At 42.0% G+C, this 19,621-nt stretch overlaps 1 protein-coding gene across 1 annotated transcript in view; it reads left to right on the top strand.

Annotated features, from left to right (window-relative positions):
- Positions 1-6,072: 6,072 nt before the first annotated feature.
- The window catches only part of LOC133514849 (protein shisa-8), a 67,319-nt gene continuing 53,770 nt past the window's right edge, over positions 6,073-19,621 (top strand). Inside the window, exon 1 of the mRNA XM_061846873.1 lies at positions 6,073-6,638. Coding sequence (XP_061702857.1) covers positions 6,073-6,638 — 566 coding nt within the window. The remainder of the gene's footprint in view (positions 6,639-19,621) is intronic.

Raw genomic sequence — 19,621 nt, 5'->3', positions numbered from 1 at the left:
CGAAAGTGCATATTGTGCTTTAATGTTCCTTTAATATTGTTATAGTTTCAATTTTCATGCTATCTGGGCCAGGTCTCTCTCTCGCAAAAAAGAGCTCGGTTTGCAATGAGATTCACGAAAGGTTTAATCAAAAATGTAAAGATATATGTCTGCAAAGGCAGAAATTTGGGTGCAGCTCTTGTATCGCGCTCACTAGTTTGTGCAGCACACGTAATGCTTGGTGTGCATTTATGTGGAAATCAATTTGAGCAGTAAATTACCTTGGAGGGGTGAGTGAATGGGAAGTAGAGGAGAGAGAGAGGAAGAGCGATTGGAACGTATTTTGCACCACAGCCGTGCAGACTTATTCCATTCAGTCTGTACTCTCTAGTCTTCATCCGTCCCCCAGGACTATTTCCATCCGTCTGCCTCTCCACCCACCTCATCCCTCCTTCCTCCCCATTATCCTCCCCTTCAGCACCTTCCCCCCTCGACATTTCCCGTTATAGAACTCTCACACGTTGTCCTGTTGAAATGATGGAGTATTTGATCGTGGGCCAATCCTCCATCAGCAATTTTCGTACTTAAAGAATGACATGCCTCAAACTGAACAGCGGGCACTTTAATGTCAGGCTCAAATTGGCTGCATGGCGGAAACGTATTAGCTTATTTGTGGCGTAGCACAGTGCGGCGACAGGAGTGTTCCCATTTGGATTTGTGTGAAGCTACTGTACACATTTGTCATGTGCCTGTGTGCTTATTTCAAGACATAACTTCAGAGGCACATTGGAACAGGAATATAGGCAGACCCGGCGAGCACAAACAAACTGGAATCACTTGGACTCTAAAAGTAGAGCTGTACAAACAAATGTATTCATGTGAGATCTACAAAAAGATGAACACTGCAAAAAGTCCAAAGTCAACACCTCAAAACGAGTGAAGGTTGGATTGTTTTCAAAGATGCAAGCATGTCCTGTGATGCTCTGACTGCAGCATCTAAGATTAACGATGTGATACCACCAATGAAAAGTACCAGGAGTGTAAAATAATGAGTCATAAAACCATAAACAGAACGTACACATCAATGCCAGCCTCACTTCAAATTGCGCAATCATTCACGAGAAGCAGAAATAGCGCCGCGTAACAGCACCCTCTCGTGGTACGGTTAATATAAACTACATTGAGGCTATTGTCAACTGCCTGTATTCGCTTCACATCTTCTACATAATGACATTTCTAGTATGCATTCTGATTTTCAATAGCCGAGCGTATGAATGCAAATTTTGTATTTTACATATTTTGCTTTGCTGATCAGATTAAGCTTCGGAAAAACTGCACAAGAAGTGCGAGGTGAGGCAGATAATATTCTTGCCTCCACATTGTGGCAGGCAGCCTCCCACAGTGCGACTGAAGAGAGCACGTGAGACAACACAGGTGTACATTGGTGCCGTTCTTCTCACCAAGGCATGTGCAATCCTAGCTCTTCTAAATAAACATGCTATCTATAGATGTCTACGGCTAGCCAGGTGTCTATAGAGTTTTTCAGCTACAAAGGAAAAAAAAATTCTCACTTTTACAAAGCCTCAAAACATTCATTTAGAATAAGACTGATCGAGGAAGATATTCTTCACTTGCAGTATTTTCTATTTAAATAAAGAAGCTTTTGAAGCTCAAAGGAGAAGAGGAGGAATTTTATACGTGACAGATTTTTTTTATCTTGAAGAGGCGCAATTGACATGGACTCAAATTATGTTCTCAGAAATGATTTCATAGTTATAACAAGTTGATGAGGACCACTGAGCAGTTTGCACAAGAACCTCTTAAGCATACATTGGAGATTCACCATGGTTCTTTTTTAACTGGCATTTTATTATTACGTATTATACCTCAATGTCAAGGTTGCAGCAATATCTTCCTTTTGAGAGAATTCTGTGCACTGAAAATCATTCAAATTTCATCTGCTTTTCCATCCTTCCCTATCTTACATCCTTAGTGAATGTCCACAGAAATACATTATACGCTGACTCTTTCTATTTGTCTTTCTTTCTCTATAGGCCAAATATGTCACTTTCCCTTGAGGAAGCTGTACTTTCTTTTTTCTACTACCTGCCCTCACGGCCTCCCCATATATCTCCCCCCATCCTGTCACTTCCTATTCCCATGTTTCTAATCCCCCCTCCCCTCCCTGGTGATAATTCCTCACTTCTTTACCTCTTTTCTCTCTCTCTCTCTCTCTCTCTCTCTCTCTCTCTGGCAGGCACACCACCATCCTCATCACCCTCCCTCTATTCTGGCATTTCCCCCCATACACTATGATTATCTCACTCTTGCCTATTTTTCTTCTCCGTCTCTTCTGCCATCCATCCCTGTGATCTTGCTCCCTAAATCATTCCCGATAGACTGCAGCAATACACGTGCGCCACACATGCTCATATGGAGGAAGGGAGTGCAGTTATTATAGCGCAGTAATTAAGCACTCACACACACTCACACATGATCCATGGATCACACACACATGTTCACCTGCACATTGCCAACTGCTGCTCAGTCAGCGCCACTGTTTTCATCAGTTGGATTGTCAAGTTACTTGGGAAAAGTGGAGCAGTTGGATATAAAGCATAAAGCCTTCATCGTTGGTTAAGTAATGACACAGTAGCTGAAACAGCCAAGGAAAATTGCATATGGAGATGGTTGGACAAGATAAAGATAAGAACAAAATGGAAGGAATGAGGAAAAAAAAGGGAATTCTGATGACAAAAAAAAGCAAAGCAATATGTGGGGTAATGTTGAGACAAGCTCGGTCGTGATACAAAAAGGGGGCAGACGAGGAGAGGCAGTAACAAAGACCTTGCACTCATTTGCCAATAAAAGTCTGTGTGTGTGCGCGTGTGTGAGAGAGAGAGAGAAAGTGAGAGAGAGAGAGAGAGAGAGAGAGAGAGAGAGAGAGAGAGAGGGATGGAGGGAGGGAGAGGGGAGTGGGAGAGGGAGGAGTGAGTAGAAGAGGGAGGCGTGTTTGAGATATTGTCATCCAGTCCTGTCAGAGAACAGAAGAGAAAGGCAGTGGAAGCATCACCGAGTGGCGGGATCAAGACGCAGCGACGAGACGGGAAGGACGAGGAAATAAAGGAACACACATGGACGAAGAGCTGCAAAGAGAAAAGATGGAATGACATAAAGCTGAGAGAGAGAAAGCAGTTTGTTGCTTCTGGGCTTTCCTGTCTCTTCCCACTTCTGTTTGGAGCATCTCACAGTGAAAACACATACATATGATATATATATAAAATTCCTATACATATATATCAAATTATGCCTGTTTTCAAAGAAGCTGAAGCTGGACAAGGAGAGAATTGACAATCTTTTGTTGAGTCGTGATAGATAATATGCAACAATTTTCAATAAACTGTTGCATATTATTGGCTTGAGGTGTTTTTGAGTGGATTTTTGCTGAGGTGCTCATAATGTGAATGGGAAATTTGCCAAAGTTGCACCTGTACCAGCTCCAGTAATAACTAAAGAGCATCTGCTGCAGTCCGAGAGGGCTTCCTTTGAAAACAGGACATGTTTTGATGCGCTGATGGTGCCACGCTGCTGCTACTGCTGTTTGAGTTGTCGCATCTCCACATCGCCGCCGCACTCCGCGACAAGCCGGGGACATTTATCCTGGCAAAACTTGCGCCGGTGCTCATTTCCAAGTGCTGAGAGAGCAGCTTTATTTTGATCTCCTGCTGGTATTTAGTTAGCTTTGACAAAAGTCCGAGCGTCTGGCTTGGAAATAGGTCAGGTATTTTTCGCGGGAGAGGACAAGAGTGGGACATTTCAAAAGGGTAGGAAGTTGTTTACTCCTTTTAAGAAAGAACTTAAACAATAGCAAATAATGATCCATGAGGTGAGATTCTCCTTAAGTCTTTCCAGCATCTTTTTTTAACATCTTCCGTTGTGCAGCATCACAAAGACGTTGAGGAATCAACATCACAACGCCATCCCTCCTGTCTTTCCCCCATCCTTCCCTCCCCAAGTAGCACAAAGCTAAACAGACAATACCCAGCTGGTACCCAGGCTCTGTTACAAATTGTGGGATCCCGGGATAGGAGGGCTTCCAGGGGAGGGAGGAGGGGAGAGAGGGGGGGGTCAAGCAACAGCAGACTGGGTCCAAAAAGTCACTTGGACACCCTGTGTGGTGACTGGAAGTGACTGACGAGGAAAGAGTAGCAGGGGAATTTAAGCAGTTTGTGCATGCATGAGAGGAAAAGATAGCACACGTGCGAAAGGAAAGGCGCTTTTGGACAGTCGTCATCCAAGGATTACAGCTGGATGAGTGCCAGAGTTTTCTTTTAAAGAACAGCTGCGTTTACCTGTTGGCTCATTGACTGAGAACAGGAAGACAACTGAAAAAAGAAACAAAGAGAAAAAAGAAAGCCTGCAAAAAGATGCCCACCACGAAAAATAAAGTAAGTCCATTGTGCAGTGACATTGTTAGCGGGAGGATGAAAGATGCAAGTTAAGCGAGTGGAGTGGAGGAGGCAGACAACTCCTGTGGGAAACAACACAGTCCGCTGAGTTTTCCTTCGGACGTCAGAAGTAATTTGACGCCGCGCATCCGATGTGTTACCCACTCAGGAATACGAGCATGTCTCAGGATTGAGAAAGCCACAAAGATGGGAGCTTGGGACTGTTTGTGAGCCTTAGAAGAATCCATCTTTCTTTCTTTCTTTCATTGAGCAAAGTGGGAACGTGATTGCAGGATATGCTCCGAGCACGTTTATTGGTGGGCAACAAGCACTCCTAAACTGGATCCACTACAAGCCAGCGGATTTGGATTTGTTTCCAACTCCTGGATGCCATATGGCTCTGTAAAAGGTGACATTTTCACTATTTTGGACCACTCACCCACAAGCACACACTTACACGCATGCATGCAAGTAAATGAGTTTCCGACAGTAGAACTTTTAGGTTTGAAGACGGAATATTATGGAACACAGGTACATCTATTGTACCATCATCATATTCTTGTGGGAAATATTGGAAAAAAGCAATATTTCATCCTGGGGTCAAACTTTTAATCATCAGTAAAACTTTATCAACATCACTGGCAATGTTGTATTTTATATTGAAACAGTGTTAACTGCCATACAAGAGTAAAAAAGGATACTCCTTTTAATATTTAATGTATTAAAGTCTTCTCTTAGCACCCCTTGTTTAGTTTCGTCCTTCTGTTAGCATTAGTGATGCAAAAAAGCTAAAGAAACCATTTTATGAAAGTTACTTGTTTAACACTAGTGTAAGTGAGGCTTTGTGAGGTATGCTAAGGTCTCACGTGATGTCACGCATGTCTGCGATTCATCTTTTGCACATTTTACTCAAACACTATCGTTACATTCCGAAGTGTACGACCAAGAGGTTTTACTTAGTGCTGCGCAATTAATCAAATTTTGGTAATGATATTGGCTTCTGGATCGTATGCGATTTATTACATTTAAAAGGCGGGCACTGCCACGTATGAAAAGTGCTTCATTTGTAGCAGTGCCCAACAGCCGGGTGGCGAACTTCAAAATTAAATCTTAAAAAGCCATTGATGTCCATTGTGGTAGTATATGAAGCTTTTACTTTGAAGGTGGACCTGTCAGCACTTTGGCAGAGAGGTGGCGTGTCACACTAAAGCAATATTATATTACGAATCGATGTAGCAGCTCCCTTGACTTCAACTTTTCATCTGGCCAGTGTACAAAAAAAAAAAAAAAAACAGAGGGAACTCACAACTGTCGAGATGAGTTCTGTGAATTCATATTCATGTGGGACTCCATCAAAAGAGGAGAGCACACACCAAAATGGGAAAATGTCTTTCTTTCACTATACGTGCAAAATGATGTATATGAGAACTTACAGGCCATCCGAAATTCAAATTTGTCAAGATTTACCTTGGTGACTGTACCTTGCTGTATGATTCCACACAGACTTATTGATTAGTAATAATTTGAAGTTTTGTGTGAGACTGATATTTAACATTTTATTTGTTGTTTTTCCAAACCTAGGTTCTTCAATGTTGGGTCCATCAATTGCACGTCAGCACTGAGGCATCGAGACCAAGGATCCAAGATGTCTACCTACATGCAACCGATGTTGGTCAGTTTCTCAGTGGCCATTCTTCTCGGTTTGACCTCCTTGGGGGGACTAAACCATCGGGCTTCGGGCCAAGTTTCAGCCCAAGCTCTTCCAAATAATCTCACAACTGAGCCCTCGGTGATTCCAGAGGCTGCCCTGGCAACACCAACTGCGGACACAGAGGATAAAACAGCACCAGGCGGTGCTAATCGTTGCTGGGGCTACTACGATGTCATGGGCCAGTGGGACCCACCCTTCAACTGTAACGCGGGGATCTATAGCTTTTGTTGTGGCTCCTGTTTCTACCGCTTTTGCTGCCAATTCAAAATCCACAGTTTGGATCAGACCTCTTGTTCAAACTATGACACGCCTGTCTGGGCAAACACCGGGCGACCGGCGGCACCCGTCACAGAGCTCCAGCAGGAACCCGACCGTGATCGAACCCACATGATCGTGTATATTATCTGTGGCGTGGTGGCCATCATGGTGCTCATCGGAATTTTCACCAAGTTGGGGCTGGAGAAGAGTCGAGGTGGACAAACGGACATGACCAATTCCAGGTAAGACCTGAAAAAAGTAGATGCTCTGCTCCATTCTCAGCACATCATAATCAAATCAGTTTTCTGATTTTCAAATGTTTACTAACTAACTTATGGGAAGACAGTAGCTTCAGATGATCAAGCCAAAGTGCTTTGTGTCAACAAAAGCCGGATGTGCTGTTCTCAGCCATTTTTGCCAAGTATGGTGGCAATACAGGTATTAATATATATCAGTGTTCCACAAATTTCCATATACTATATACCTTATGATTAATTATTGGCATCCAAGAATAAAAGGCATCCAATTGTTGCTGTGACCTAAATTACCACAAGTACCACTGAACAACGAGTTGCTACAGTATACTGTATGTCATGGAATTGTTTATCTTTTCCAGTGGGATCCTGACACTAATCAATGTTGAGATTATTGATTTATTTTTACAATATATTAATGGTGAGGCTCCAGTTATGTTTTGAAATAACAACTTGAATTGTTAAAAAAATAATTAAATTCAGATTGATGGACGATATAAAAGTCCACTGTGAAAGCTCCTTCCTCCATCTTTCCCTGTCCATATAACAACTGCGTTATTATCTTTAGAGTTTTTGTTTCTCTGGTGGGAATTTGACAAAACGTGCATGTGGAGCCATGTTGTGCTTTACTTGCACGCTGGTGGTATAGCTATTTCACATTGATGCTGGATTGATTGCTGTGACACAACTGTGACTCTGCCAATGTTTGGCCTCCAGTGAACGATCCGAAGAGAGCGGGTGGTTTTTGGATGGCTGGAATATTGACTGGATGTGACTGGAGAGGAGCCAACGGTTAATTCTAGTACACAGAACAGTGAGGACAAGGGACAGACACAGAGTGTGTGTCAGTGTGTTGGGTGCGACCGGCCAGCCTATTGGCCGTTAAGAATTGCCCCATTGGGGCTCCTTTAAAATGCCGTCATGACGATGAGTAAGACGGTGGTGAGGGGTTTAACGGAGAGAGAGGAATGCCGGGCACCAGCGTTCATTAATCTGGTTTTGTGACGCCCATAACATAATGAAAGCTGGCAGCGCTTGGCACATGCTATCCTCAGAAATGTGATCTTATTAAATGACGCGATTGCTTCAACAATTTTTCTGAATTTCAGTCACCTGTCGTAATAAAACCCACCTGCTTGGGTATCCCAATAATCCTCAACAGCAGCACAGATGCTATCCTTGCAGCATTGTACAAAACAGTTTATTGTTACCAAAGGGCTTTTTGCACATAATGTCATGACATCATATCTGATATTGATAATGCAGTTTACCCTTTCCAGTTTTAGCCAATGTCACACCCGTGTATTCATAGTCTCAAGGAAACAGCCGAGTGCGAATCTTAAAATAAAGAGTTTGTTTTCTCCCTCTGACAGCAACACAAAGCATACCATGAACATTGTTGTGTTGCGATGTGACCATCGTAATAAATATTCATCGAGGTTGTAAGATCCCAAGGATTTCCCAACGATGCTGAACTCACTTGTGTTTATGTGTACAGTTTCGTCCAAGACCGTAATACATATCACACTATATGGAATATTTCCAAATCACCAATTTTTCATTTTGGCACCATGGCCCGATTAAATGGTTGTAGATTACACCACACTAAAAGAAATTTTGGCGTTCCTGAAAAAATATGTCAGTCCCGATCGGTAAATCAGCCGCAATAGTAAATTTGGCAAATAATAGGGTTAAAATCCTGTACGTAATCTCATTTTGGTCAGACCTCCTGGTCACACCCCTCTTGACAAAATAAAGCCCAGTGATCGGAAAAGTTTGGACGCAATGGTATCGGAATACCAGATTTTATGGCAATAGTCTGACATAGCACATGAATGAGAGGGGTGGAGGGGTAAGTGGTAGGCTGCAGGGAGAAGAGATAGCGAGGGTGGACGACTTCAAATACTTGGGGTTAACAATCCATAGCAATGGTGAGCGTGGTAAAAAGGTGAAGAAACCAGTCCATGCAGGTTGGAACAGCTAGTGGAAGGTCTCTGGTGTGTTATGTGACAGAAGAGTCTCCTCTAGGATGAAGGGCAAAGTTTATAAAACAGAGGTGAGGCCAGCCATGATGTAAGAACTAGAGACGGTGGCACTGAAGAGACAACAGGAACCCGAACTGGTGGTGGCAGATATGAAGAGGATGAGGTTCTCGCTTGGTATGAGCAGGTTAGATAGGATTAGAAATGAGCTCGTTAGAGGGACAGCCAAAGTTGGATGTTTTGCAGACAAGGTTAGAGAGAGCAGACTTCGATGGTTTGGACATGTCCAGAGGCGAGAGAGTGAGTATATTGGAAGAAGGGTGCTGAGGATGGAGCTGCCAGGCAAAAGAGTGAGAGGAAGACCAAAGAGAAGGTTGATGATTGTTGTGAGGGAGGAGTTGAAGACTATGGGTGTCAGGGAGGAAATGGATGAGATAGGCTTAGATGGAAAAAGATGACACGCTGTGGTGACCCATAACGGGACAAGCTGAAAGAAAAAAAAGAAGTCTGACATAGTACAATCGTGAAAGGCCAAATTTGTTTTCTGCTCTAATCCAGGGTTTAATGTGCATTTTAGCACTGGCAAACAAAATCAGCATTATCTTCTGTTAAGGAACAGATACTTGAATATTCGGCAAAGTTGTCAACTTGGGGAAGGGGTGTAATTGTTGTTGGGAAGGATCAACTGCATGTGGCACATGGACAGATCCAATACGCTAGTGAATTAATTTAACGTATAATTCAGAGGCTTAACAATAAAGCGCTGTCCCCGCAAATAAAAATCCAATTCATTCTGTATTGAAGGGGGTTTATGTGTACTTTGCAGTTTGCATTTGCTTCTTTAGCTTCTAGCTCTCCCTGTGAGCATCATGGTAACAAAGGCCATATTCAGTATTGATGGTGCTATAATGGGGGGCGGGGTGTGTGAAGTGTTGCAAATATATGGTACAGGACTGCTCCCTTAAAAGTAGCTGTTAATATCTTTTAATTCTTGATCCTTGGGGCTTTTTATGTAACCATGTCACGTGGTATTGACACACTCGGGAATTGTTTTAAATTGTGAAAAAAATGTTTGTTTTTACAAAAGGCGTGTGGAAATGGGCTCTTAGAGTCTTTGTTTTTCGGATAGTGGGAGGAAGCTGAAGTTCCCAGAAAAATCACACATAATTAAGGGCAGGCAGATCATGCATACACCACAAAAGGTCTATGTTCACACTCAAGAATTGCTACAGCATGACGGGCTTGACATCAGATGCTCCCTTGTTTAGAAAGAAATATGTCTCTATTCAGAATAGATGAGCTCATCTTTTCACGCCAATCACATTTTCAAATTACTTCTCAACCCTTTATCGTGGAGCGCTTTCACCCAGCTGCGATCAAGAAAGGATCTCTTATTCAGTATGCACAATGTGTGTGTGTTTTATTGTATTACGTCCATGCACCAGGCAAAATAAATCTCAATACAAAGCTGTTAAGGTGGTAATGCACTGAAAGCTTGGGTCAGCCAATCACCACAGTCAGTCTTGCAATGACAGACAGCAAAAAACACAAACACACACACACACACACACATACACACACACACACACACGCACACCTCATTATAGGTGTGTTTTACTCCCCTCCGATGCACTTCTGCTCATCTCCCAAGAGGCTGTTTGTGTTTTTGTTTTGCTCGTCGTCTATCAGTTGCCGAGTCTGATGGTGCCGAGGAGCAAGATTAAATATAAATTGTATCCTTTGATTCATGATTCAGTAGAGCCATGTAACTCACCAAATATTTTTCTAGCTAGTTAACAACTACCAACAACGGTTGAAATGCTTCTTGAAATACTTGGAATGACAGCATTTCACCTAATGAAAAAAAAAAGAACAAAAATGATGATTTGACTTGTGCTCCAGCTAACCGGGAACGCAAAGGGACAAGCAATCTGAAAATTATCCATCCATCCATTTTCTTTGCCGCTTATCCTCACGAGGGTCGCAAGGAGTGCCGGAGCCTATCCGAGCTGTCAACGGGCGGGCAGGAGACGGGGTAGACCCGTAACTGGTTGCTAGCAAATCGCAGGGCACATGGAGACAGACAACAGCCGCGCTCACAATCACACCTAGGGGTAATTTAGTCTCTAATTGATGTTTCATGTTTTTGGGATGTGGGAGGAAAACGGAGCGCCCGGAGGAAACCCATGCAGGCACGCGGAGAACATGCGAACTCCACACAGGCTGGGCCGGGATTGAACCCGGGTCCTCAGAACTGTGTGGCCAACACTTTACCAGCTGAACCACCGTGCCACCAAATAGGGGACAAAATCCAGAATATGTTTTGGAACTTAATGTTACAGTAAGCAGATAAATAGTAGTGTTAAGCAAACAACAGAGTCATAGTTATGTCAATAAGGTAATTAAGTAAAAATATTTTGAGCTTCACGTTCAGCGAGACTAAAGATGAATATGAGGGAGAAAGTTAAAATAAAGTTGACATGCTATTAGAAGCATAAAGGTATACATGTCTGCACTCAGGGATCTTGTTCAATAATGTTCCACGTAAGTGTTAAGTTTCACAAATAATAACATATTCAGTGTTTTCTCACATCAACACCAACTTCAAGATGAGCAATGTAATTTTGCAAAAAAAAAAACAAAACATTGTGATTGTTTTCCACTACAAAGGCATCTCATGCATAAAAATGACCTTTCAAAGACAGCAAAACAACATTAATTGCAAGAAGAACTAATTTTATCTTTTTTGCCACCAAAATCAATCCACAAATGTTTTGTCACAACAGACTATGCTTTGGCATTGACAAAAAAGGTAAACCTCGGGACAATGACAACGTTCCGAATCGGCCTTTGTTGGAAACATCACATTCACGTCGGTTAGCCGGGCCACTTTAGCGAGCTGATGTATTTAGTCTTCTATTCATAACTGTGATCACAGCTGCTTGTCATAAAACCACAACTGTGACTTGTGAGCGATACAGTAACATCCTGGTGAAATTGAAGCAAAATTTAAGCGTAGCATATTATTATTTGGTGTGTCACCAGGATGTGCTTTCATACTTTTTCTAGTAGCAACTATTGTCTTTTTGACTGTTGTCAGAAAGCCACTATAAAGCAATGTCTGCCATCTGAGGGTGAACGGTGTGCGACACCAGCTTAAAACTGATCACGTGTGGGAAAGGTAAGGTTTTTATAATATTCAAAACTTAATCGAGTAGGCACTTCTAGCGTGGTAGCCTGTGAGTTGTCGCTACCTGCTGTTCCGTTCACGTAGGAATTGTACAGATTCGTAAATCAGTTTCTTTAAACAGCGCACCTTTGTTCTTTTTTTCGTTTGTTTGGGCATCAACTTTGTTGACGAATCCATTGGTATTTCCACTGTCACACCCGCAAACACCCCCAGTAGTGCGATGTCCCTCCCTTTCCTTTTAATAGCACGACCCAACTCATCATAAGTTATTCCCCAGAAGAGCTTTGCGTTCAAGGGCACAACCAATTGAATGAGTCACCGGGGATGCAAACAGCCATTTCCATGGGCCATTTTATTGCTTTACTATCTTGTATTTCATCCTCACTGCTTTCTGTTTCCTTTAGTGTTCAGCCGCACTGGCGCTTTTCATCATCGCCCGTGACAGGTGTTTACAGCAAAGCGACGAGCGCTCGCGCAGCTCGGCGTCTCTCGAACCGTCGCAACCGCAAGCTCGAGTCTCAGCGTTTGTGGTGAGCAGCGCCGCTGCTGGAAACCTCTTTGTTTTTCTGAGCTATCGGGGCGATTAGATCGGCTTCTGATCAGCCATTAATGTACAACGACGATTGAGGACCACAAATGCTTCAGAAAACAGTGAAACAATGAGAAAATGAAAAATAAAGACAATTCATTAACAGATCAAAACCAAGTTGCTGTTATTTCAGAAGTCTTGTTCGAAAAAAGTTTCCCAGTATGCGCAAGCCTCAGTTCCAAAACATTCTTTGATGGTGCAACAGTCAAAAAATATTATTTTTACACTTTTAACAATAATGATCAGATAATAATTTCTTCATCTTCCTGGAGAGATTTGGGAGCAGATGATAATAATTATTTCCATCCTGTGATTATTTTTTTTAATCCCTTGTACTTTCTCACTAGCTTCAAAACACATCTACACGAGGGACAAGCTATTATCAGGAAACAAAAGTCATAGAAATTAAGAAATCTTTTGTTGAATTATTAATTAGTAATTATTTGGGGATTAAATGGTAGTCACTGTTTTTACAAATATCTCCAAATGGATCAAAGTGTACTCATTAAAATAGCTGCAAGAAACAGAAATATTCCCATTGCATTTTCTTCAAAAAACATGAAAATATGTCAAATGGAAACGCCCTAATGCTGAATACTAGTCAGATGAAGCAAACCCCTGACAGCCTCATATTATATTAAGTACATTGACAACATTTTTGGTATTTTGTAAACACAGTGGAGGTTCCCTGAAAAATTATACATTTATTCAATTCTATTTCAATTTCTAAAACATAGATAACCATCTTAGGTCACTGTAGGTGTAGTGTTGCACACGCCTGATTTCGGTGCAGACAGCGTGGGATCGATTTCCACTCAGTGATCATGTCGGTATGTGCTCTGCGACTGACTGGCGACCAGTTCAGGGTGTAGTCCACCTTTTGCCCAATGTTAGTTGGGATAGTCTCCGGCACTCCCGCGACACATATGAGGATAAGAGATTTATGCAATGGACTTGGACTAGATATTTGTCTTCAATTGCTGATTCACAACAGTGGTTTATGTTTCTTCCATCCACTGTAAGTGAGTGTCAAGTCGAAGTGGCCGTGTTAAGTGTCCCTAAAGGCGGATGAGTTTGCTGCAGAACCTCCTCCTCTGAGCTCAACTGTTGCTCCAGAGGCTCCTCACCCCACATGCAGATCAAAACACCTTCTTTTTTAATGTTGCCTTTTGTCTCATCTGATTCCTGTCAGCTGTCTTTTTGCTTCTCCTCCTCCGTATTACTCCAGTAACTTAAGGCCTCGCTGCCATTTTCTTCAATCAGCGTTCATCATCTTCCTCTAAGGCTGCAGTAGAAATCATTGCATGTGTGCATGGCAGATGGTCACATTGTCATATGGAAAGGATAGTACAGTATTTATATCATCCATCCGGTCAAATTACTTGTGCAATATAAAATATAAATGACAAAACATGTGTTGTGTTGCTTTTATGGACTGCCGCCATGTCATCTAGCATGATCGAGTTTATTGTCCATTAATCAGTTTCATTATTTTCATGGTAGATACTAATGGAAAGTAGCACATTTAGGATTACTGAAATTAAATCTGAATGTATATGTAACCTATCGCAATGTAAGTAAACATTTATTTTATCACATATTATTATCATGATCGGCAAGGTGTCTCAGCTGGTAAATCATTGGCCTCAAAGTTCTTAAGACCCGGGTTCAATCCCGGCCCTGCCTGCGTGGAGTTTGCATGTTCTGCGTGGGTTTTCTCTGGGCAATCCGGTTTCCTCCCACATCCCAAAAAAAATGCAACATTTATTGGACACCCTAAATTGCCCCTAGGTGTGATTGTAAGTGCAGCTGTTTGTCTCCTTGTGCCCTGCGATTGGGTGGCAACCAGTTCAGGGTGTACCCCGCCTCCTGCCCGTTGACATCTGGGATAGGCTCCAGCACTCCCCGCGACCCTCGTGAGGATAAGCGGTGAAGAAAATGAATGGATGGATGGCTGGATGGATTATGATTATGATATTGCTTTGGTTTTTCAACTTTCATAAAGACTGCTATTGAAGAATGAGATGTTTGCGAGGTGACACCGCTTTGTCAACACCTTCCAAATTGAGTTGTTGGATCGTGCGGTTACGTCGGTGTGAGTCTTGGGTCGACTTTTCTGTACTCTATGAGCGCACGGCAACTTTAGGAACATGGCGTCCACCGTGGGTTCCATTTGCACTCCTGCTATCCTGATAATGGTCTCATCCCAGCGGAGATTGACACTTGCTACAAGTCGCACTGACAGAAAATCAACGCCTTACATGGAACTGCTTGCTGGAGCATGCACAGTGGCAAGCATTACGACTGTCTATGTGCCATATAGCGTCGAGTCTATCTATGCAACCACCCATCTAACTCTAAAGCAAACACTACATTTCATAAAAACCTGATAAGTCGGGGAATTGAGTCTTTCATGGCACACGACAATTGTTAAGGCATGGAAGATTTATTTTTGTAAAAAAATGCATGACATTCCATCTCAAACTAAAGGTTAGACACATTTTGCCGGCATTGGAAATATGTTTTCAAGCTGAACCACAACAATCATCTGTCCCTCACACTGTAACGACTTCCTGGACCAGTTTACACTCCGTGCATTGCTGCTACCTAGCCTTGCATTGTCAGTTCAGGCTCGAAAGATGGGTTCTGATGAAACATCATTGTTTTGAATGTATTTTGAGTTGAAAACCACATTCCTGTAATATTAACTCCCGATTAGCTCTGGTGCTCTTATAATTACACATTGCTTCCTTATATCTGAATGCTTTTGTCTTCACTTGGCCAGACCTCATGTTTTTTTTTCCATTTTCTCTCTTCAACAGACAAAACTAAATTAAACAATTTGTCTTTCTTCTTTCCCTCTTTTCAGCCTTCGTTCTTGTTATCTGCATATTTTTACCTTGGCTTTTCACTCTAATCCGAAAATAAATATGAATCCAACTCATAACACAGTAGACCGAAAAGAGAATAGGGGAAATTCACATCTTTACTTTGCTCTCATCTTTCATCCTCCCTCCTGTGCTTGATATTCATCCATTGTTCTCATACCGCCATTGTTGTTTTTTGATAGTTTCTGCACTTTCTCTGCCACTTTGTCCCATTTTCTCCTCTCTAGTTAGTTTTTGGCGTTGACAGTGGCAGCTACAGCAAATTTGCGGCCTAATCCGAATATGTTGGCAAGAGGAGCTGAGGACATACGGAGTATTTGTCAAATTTTGCTGCACCTCAAAACCGCCAAGAAGTACAATACAGCAAAATAAGCCCAGTGTGGAGGGTCAAGGGTCAAGTCCAAATGACTATTTGGGACTGCATTACAGCCTGTTTACCAAGAGGAAACTATAAATGTGGACTAACAGCCTTTTTTTGCATTGTAATTAAGTCAATATGTCAGTGTCAAGTCTCGCAGTGGCAGAAGGAAGAAAGAAGAAAAGCGAGAAAGGCAAATTGAAGAATGAGAACGGGAGAGAGATTCTGAAGCCTCGGCCTTGAGATAGAACCCGAACAATCGCTTTTCCCTAATGGGCTGCCATGAAATAAGAGGGGGTAAAAAAACATGGTGACAATAGAAAAGGACAGCACCAGTGAGATTCCTTATTTTTACATGTCAGCCATGATGGTCAAAATTCGACGTTACCTTATACATCCACTCCTCCCTCTCAACACACATCATTTTTGTAATCACCACCCAAACATATCACGTGAAGTGCAATGCTTTTTATTCATTAATTCAATAATTATTGTATTATTGATTCATTTTAGCGGCACCACAAGCCACTTCTGCTTATTATTCGATTTCGCCTCCAGAAGAAGCTTCAGAAACTACTTGTTCCCGCCGTAGCCAATAAATCTAGCCTTGTCTATGCAACTCGGCTGTTAAAAGATAGATGGGAGGAAATAAACCAGACGGAGGCAGCCGGCTTGAGAAACTGCAGAAGACAAATAAGCTCCTCCTAGAAAGGCGCCATGAAAGACAAAGGAATAATGACAGCATATGGTGACAAGGAAGATGCAGCATACCACAGAAAGTGGGCCATTGTGTCTTATTAACATCCGCAGTGTTAAAAGTGTATTTTTTTTCTACACAGCATAGATATGGTCAACTAGTTGTGTAAGTCTGAGCTTTTTGAGAATTTGTAATCATGATAAAGCGAAGCAGTAGCATAGCAAAGCTGAGTCAAGTACACTGCTCAAAAAAAGGTGTGGGTGGGGTGTGTTGTGGGGAGGGGGAGGAGCTTAAGGGATGAAAAAAAAAAAATTAAAGGCAGATCCAACTTATGGGAATTCCTTCAAGTCAACGTGTGTGGGTCCATTATACTATATGGCCCCCAAGTACTTTCTATGCTGGATATATTCACTGCAACGTAAGCCTTGATAATGTGTTGGGGGAGACGTACTACTTGGGAGTAATAGACGTTAATATCGACATTGGTAGTATAGTTGCTCTCAGAATGTAAGTGATTGTCAGTCTGACTAATTCGTCCATAACTATCCATGTACACAAAGGAGTCTGAATACAATACAGTACGGGAAAACAATGCTGCAGTTTCTAGAATAATACATAAAAAGTCCAAACTTTTCCTGCTGGCCTAGCATAATAAAACACGGTACAGCCCTAAACCATATCTTACATCCCATCGATCAAATTGAGGCCTACACTCAGATGCGATACACTCTTCTTGCCAACGACCACTTTTATTAAGAGTTCAACCTTGGTGGAGGTCTTCACTCCATTGAGTGCCATTTTCCTCATCTAGCTCTCAATTGTCCGTTCACCATTTTGTTCATCTTTTGCATCTTGCCACATACAACTGCTCCTGCTTCTCTTTGCACAAATAAAGGTGATAAATCTTAGGAAGGATCCAGCCCTCACTACTAAATGCTGAACACACATTGTGGCTCAAAGGCAGTGGATACTCTAACAGATGTTAACTACTTCCATTTAGGAGGGGGAGGAGGGTGCAGCACAGTTTAGAGCACCAATTTCTGAACCCACGAGCAACATAACTCAACAGCCTGATAAGTAGTTACTTATCACCTAAGATGTTGCAAACACAAAAATAAATGTTTTTGATACTGGATGGCTCAGTACCAAACTTCTGAGAACAAACAAGGCCCTTTTTGTTCACTGAAATGTAACATTTTCATTATAAGTTGCGGCAAACAGTACAATTGAAAACTCTAAATTGCCCACTGGCGTTAATGTGAGTTTGAAAAGTTGTTTGTTTAAACTGTATGTGCCCCGTAAGTGGCTGGTGACCAGTTCAGGGTGTACCTGACCTTTTGCCCATAGCCAGCTGGGATAGGCTACGGCACGGCCGTGACCCAAGTGAGGATAATTGTTATGAAAACTGGTTGGATGAAAGTCATGAGGATGGCAGGAAACTGAACACAAGCCAACCAACAAGATGATGACATAAAACGGAAGTAAATATACTGTATTTTCTGCACTATGACGTACCTAAGAGCCTTTAATTTTCTTAAAAGCCGACAGTGCGCCTTATATATGGATCAATATTGAGCCACAACAGGTCTCGCGACTACAGTAGGCAGCTGCCGACTCTATTTTCACCTGTAGAAGAAGTAGTGCGCAGTGCAAGCTGGGAGATATGACTGCGCGAAGTGTGCTATTTCATTTCTATTTGTGTAAAGACCCCAAAATGACTCTTATACTACTACTACTACTACTACAATACTATGTCACTGACTTTACCTCAAGGAAAATAATAAAACAGCTGTTTACCCATTTTGGGAGTGAATGGAGTTGTCAGAACACTGGCTTGAAATAAATTAATAAAGTTTGTCTGACCTATCTGTTTTGTTGACATTCACTTTAGCGCAGCTCCAGCTAATGAATCCATAACGTAACCCCAGCCTCTACTGTAGCGTCTATTCTTATTCTTCCTTATAATGCGGTGCGCCTTATATACAAAAAGTTTTAAAATAGTCCATTCATTGAAGGTGCGCTTTATAATCCAGTGCGCTTTATAGTGCGGAAAATACTGTAATCTAAACGGCAAAAACAGATCAGAACACAATTCAGTGCCATCAAGTTTCACCAATGCAATTATTGTCTACTGGAACAACCAATGACGTAACCAATTAATCTGATATATGCGCCTACCTGATTGAGTCCATCTTGTGTGTGTTACATCTTCACTCACGTACAGCACGTGTCACGGCATTATTTATACATTCACATGAGCACTTAATGTATCATGAGCTGTTGTTTACTGTTCACTTTGCCTCTAAATCTCTTTGTGGTGCCATCTGTCTCTCACTATTTACCCCAGCTCCCCGTGTCCCTTTACGTGATGTGCTTCCAACCAGCCGAGCCGCAGCCATTAAGTGAATTTATGGGGTTTTCCTCTCAATGACAGCTATAGGAGCATTGCTAAGACCTCATTTCGTTCCCGTGATGCATGTCTGTCTCCTTTTTCAGTGAGATATGGGAATACTTTAAGTTGACCGCATGTAAAGAGCCGAGAACATGTTGAAAGATATTAAACCGCAGACCTCCACATAAGTCCACTTGTAATTTCAATTAGCACTAAATTGTCACTTAGCCATTGTGATACATGAACTTTGCAAACAAAAGGATAGGATTAGCTGTACAATTACACACTAGTACTGGGAATCTAAGTTTCTTGAACGCTGGTACAGCAGTTTCATAATACTAAGTGCTAAGAGAACGACACGGGTGGAGACAAGACACATACACACGCCACAATGGCAGCGACTGTACAGGAAGGACAATAAAACAATGACAGCGCCACGAGAGAAAAGATAACTAATTAAAACACAGCGACCGAAGTTAATAAATTGTATAAATTTGTGCAAAAGCACATTAGAGTATAGAGAGTCTTCAGGTTAAGATGGTCTAGGCCTAAGAAGTTTCGACTTTACAATGCCCGTCCCCCATCCGCCATTTTGTCTGGCTAATACTTGTCCATGTTTGTAAGCCAGCAATATCTTCGCATTTCTCGCCCTCTTTTTTAGACATTATTGTCCCAAAGAAGAAAGTGACAGTGATCACAAAACAATGTTCTTTGATACTTGTCGAGAAGGAGAGGATTGAGGACCAGGTTCCTTCGCAATAGCGAAGCACAGCCTGCCCTTCTTCTCCATCAACCTCTTATCAGTGATGCTAAGTGTATCTTGTTTATTTCAATGTATTTGTTTTTTATACAAAGTATTTTGAGTTAAATTCTGA

The sequence above is a fragment of the Syngnathoides biaculeatus genome, chromosome 16 (assembly GCF_019802595.1).
Source record: "Syngnathoides biaculeatus isolate LvHL_M chromosome 16, ASM1980259v1, whole genome shotgun sequence".
Lineage (NCBI taxonomy): Eukaryota > Metazoa > Chordata > Actinopteri > Syngnathiformes > Syngnathidae > Syngnathoides > Syngnathoides biaculeatus.
The sequence above is the reverse complement of the archived record's forward strand: the minus strand, read 5'-3'. Positions and strand labels throughout refer to the sequence as shown.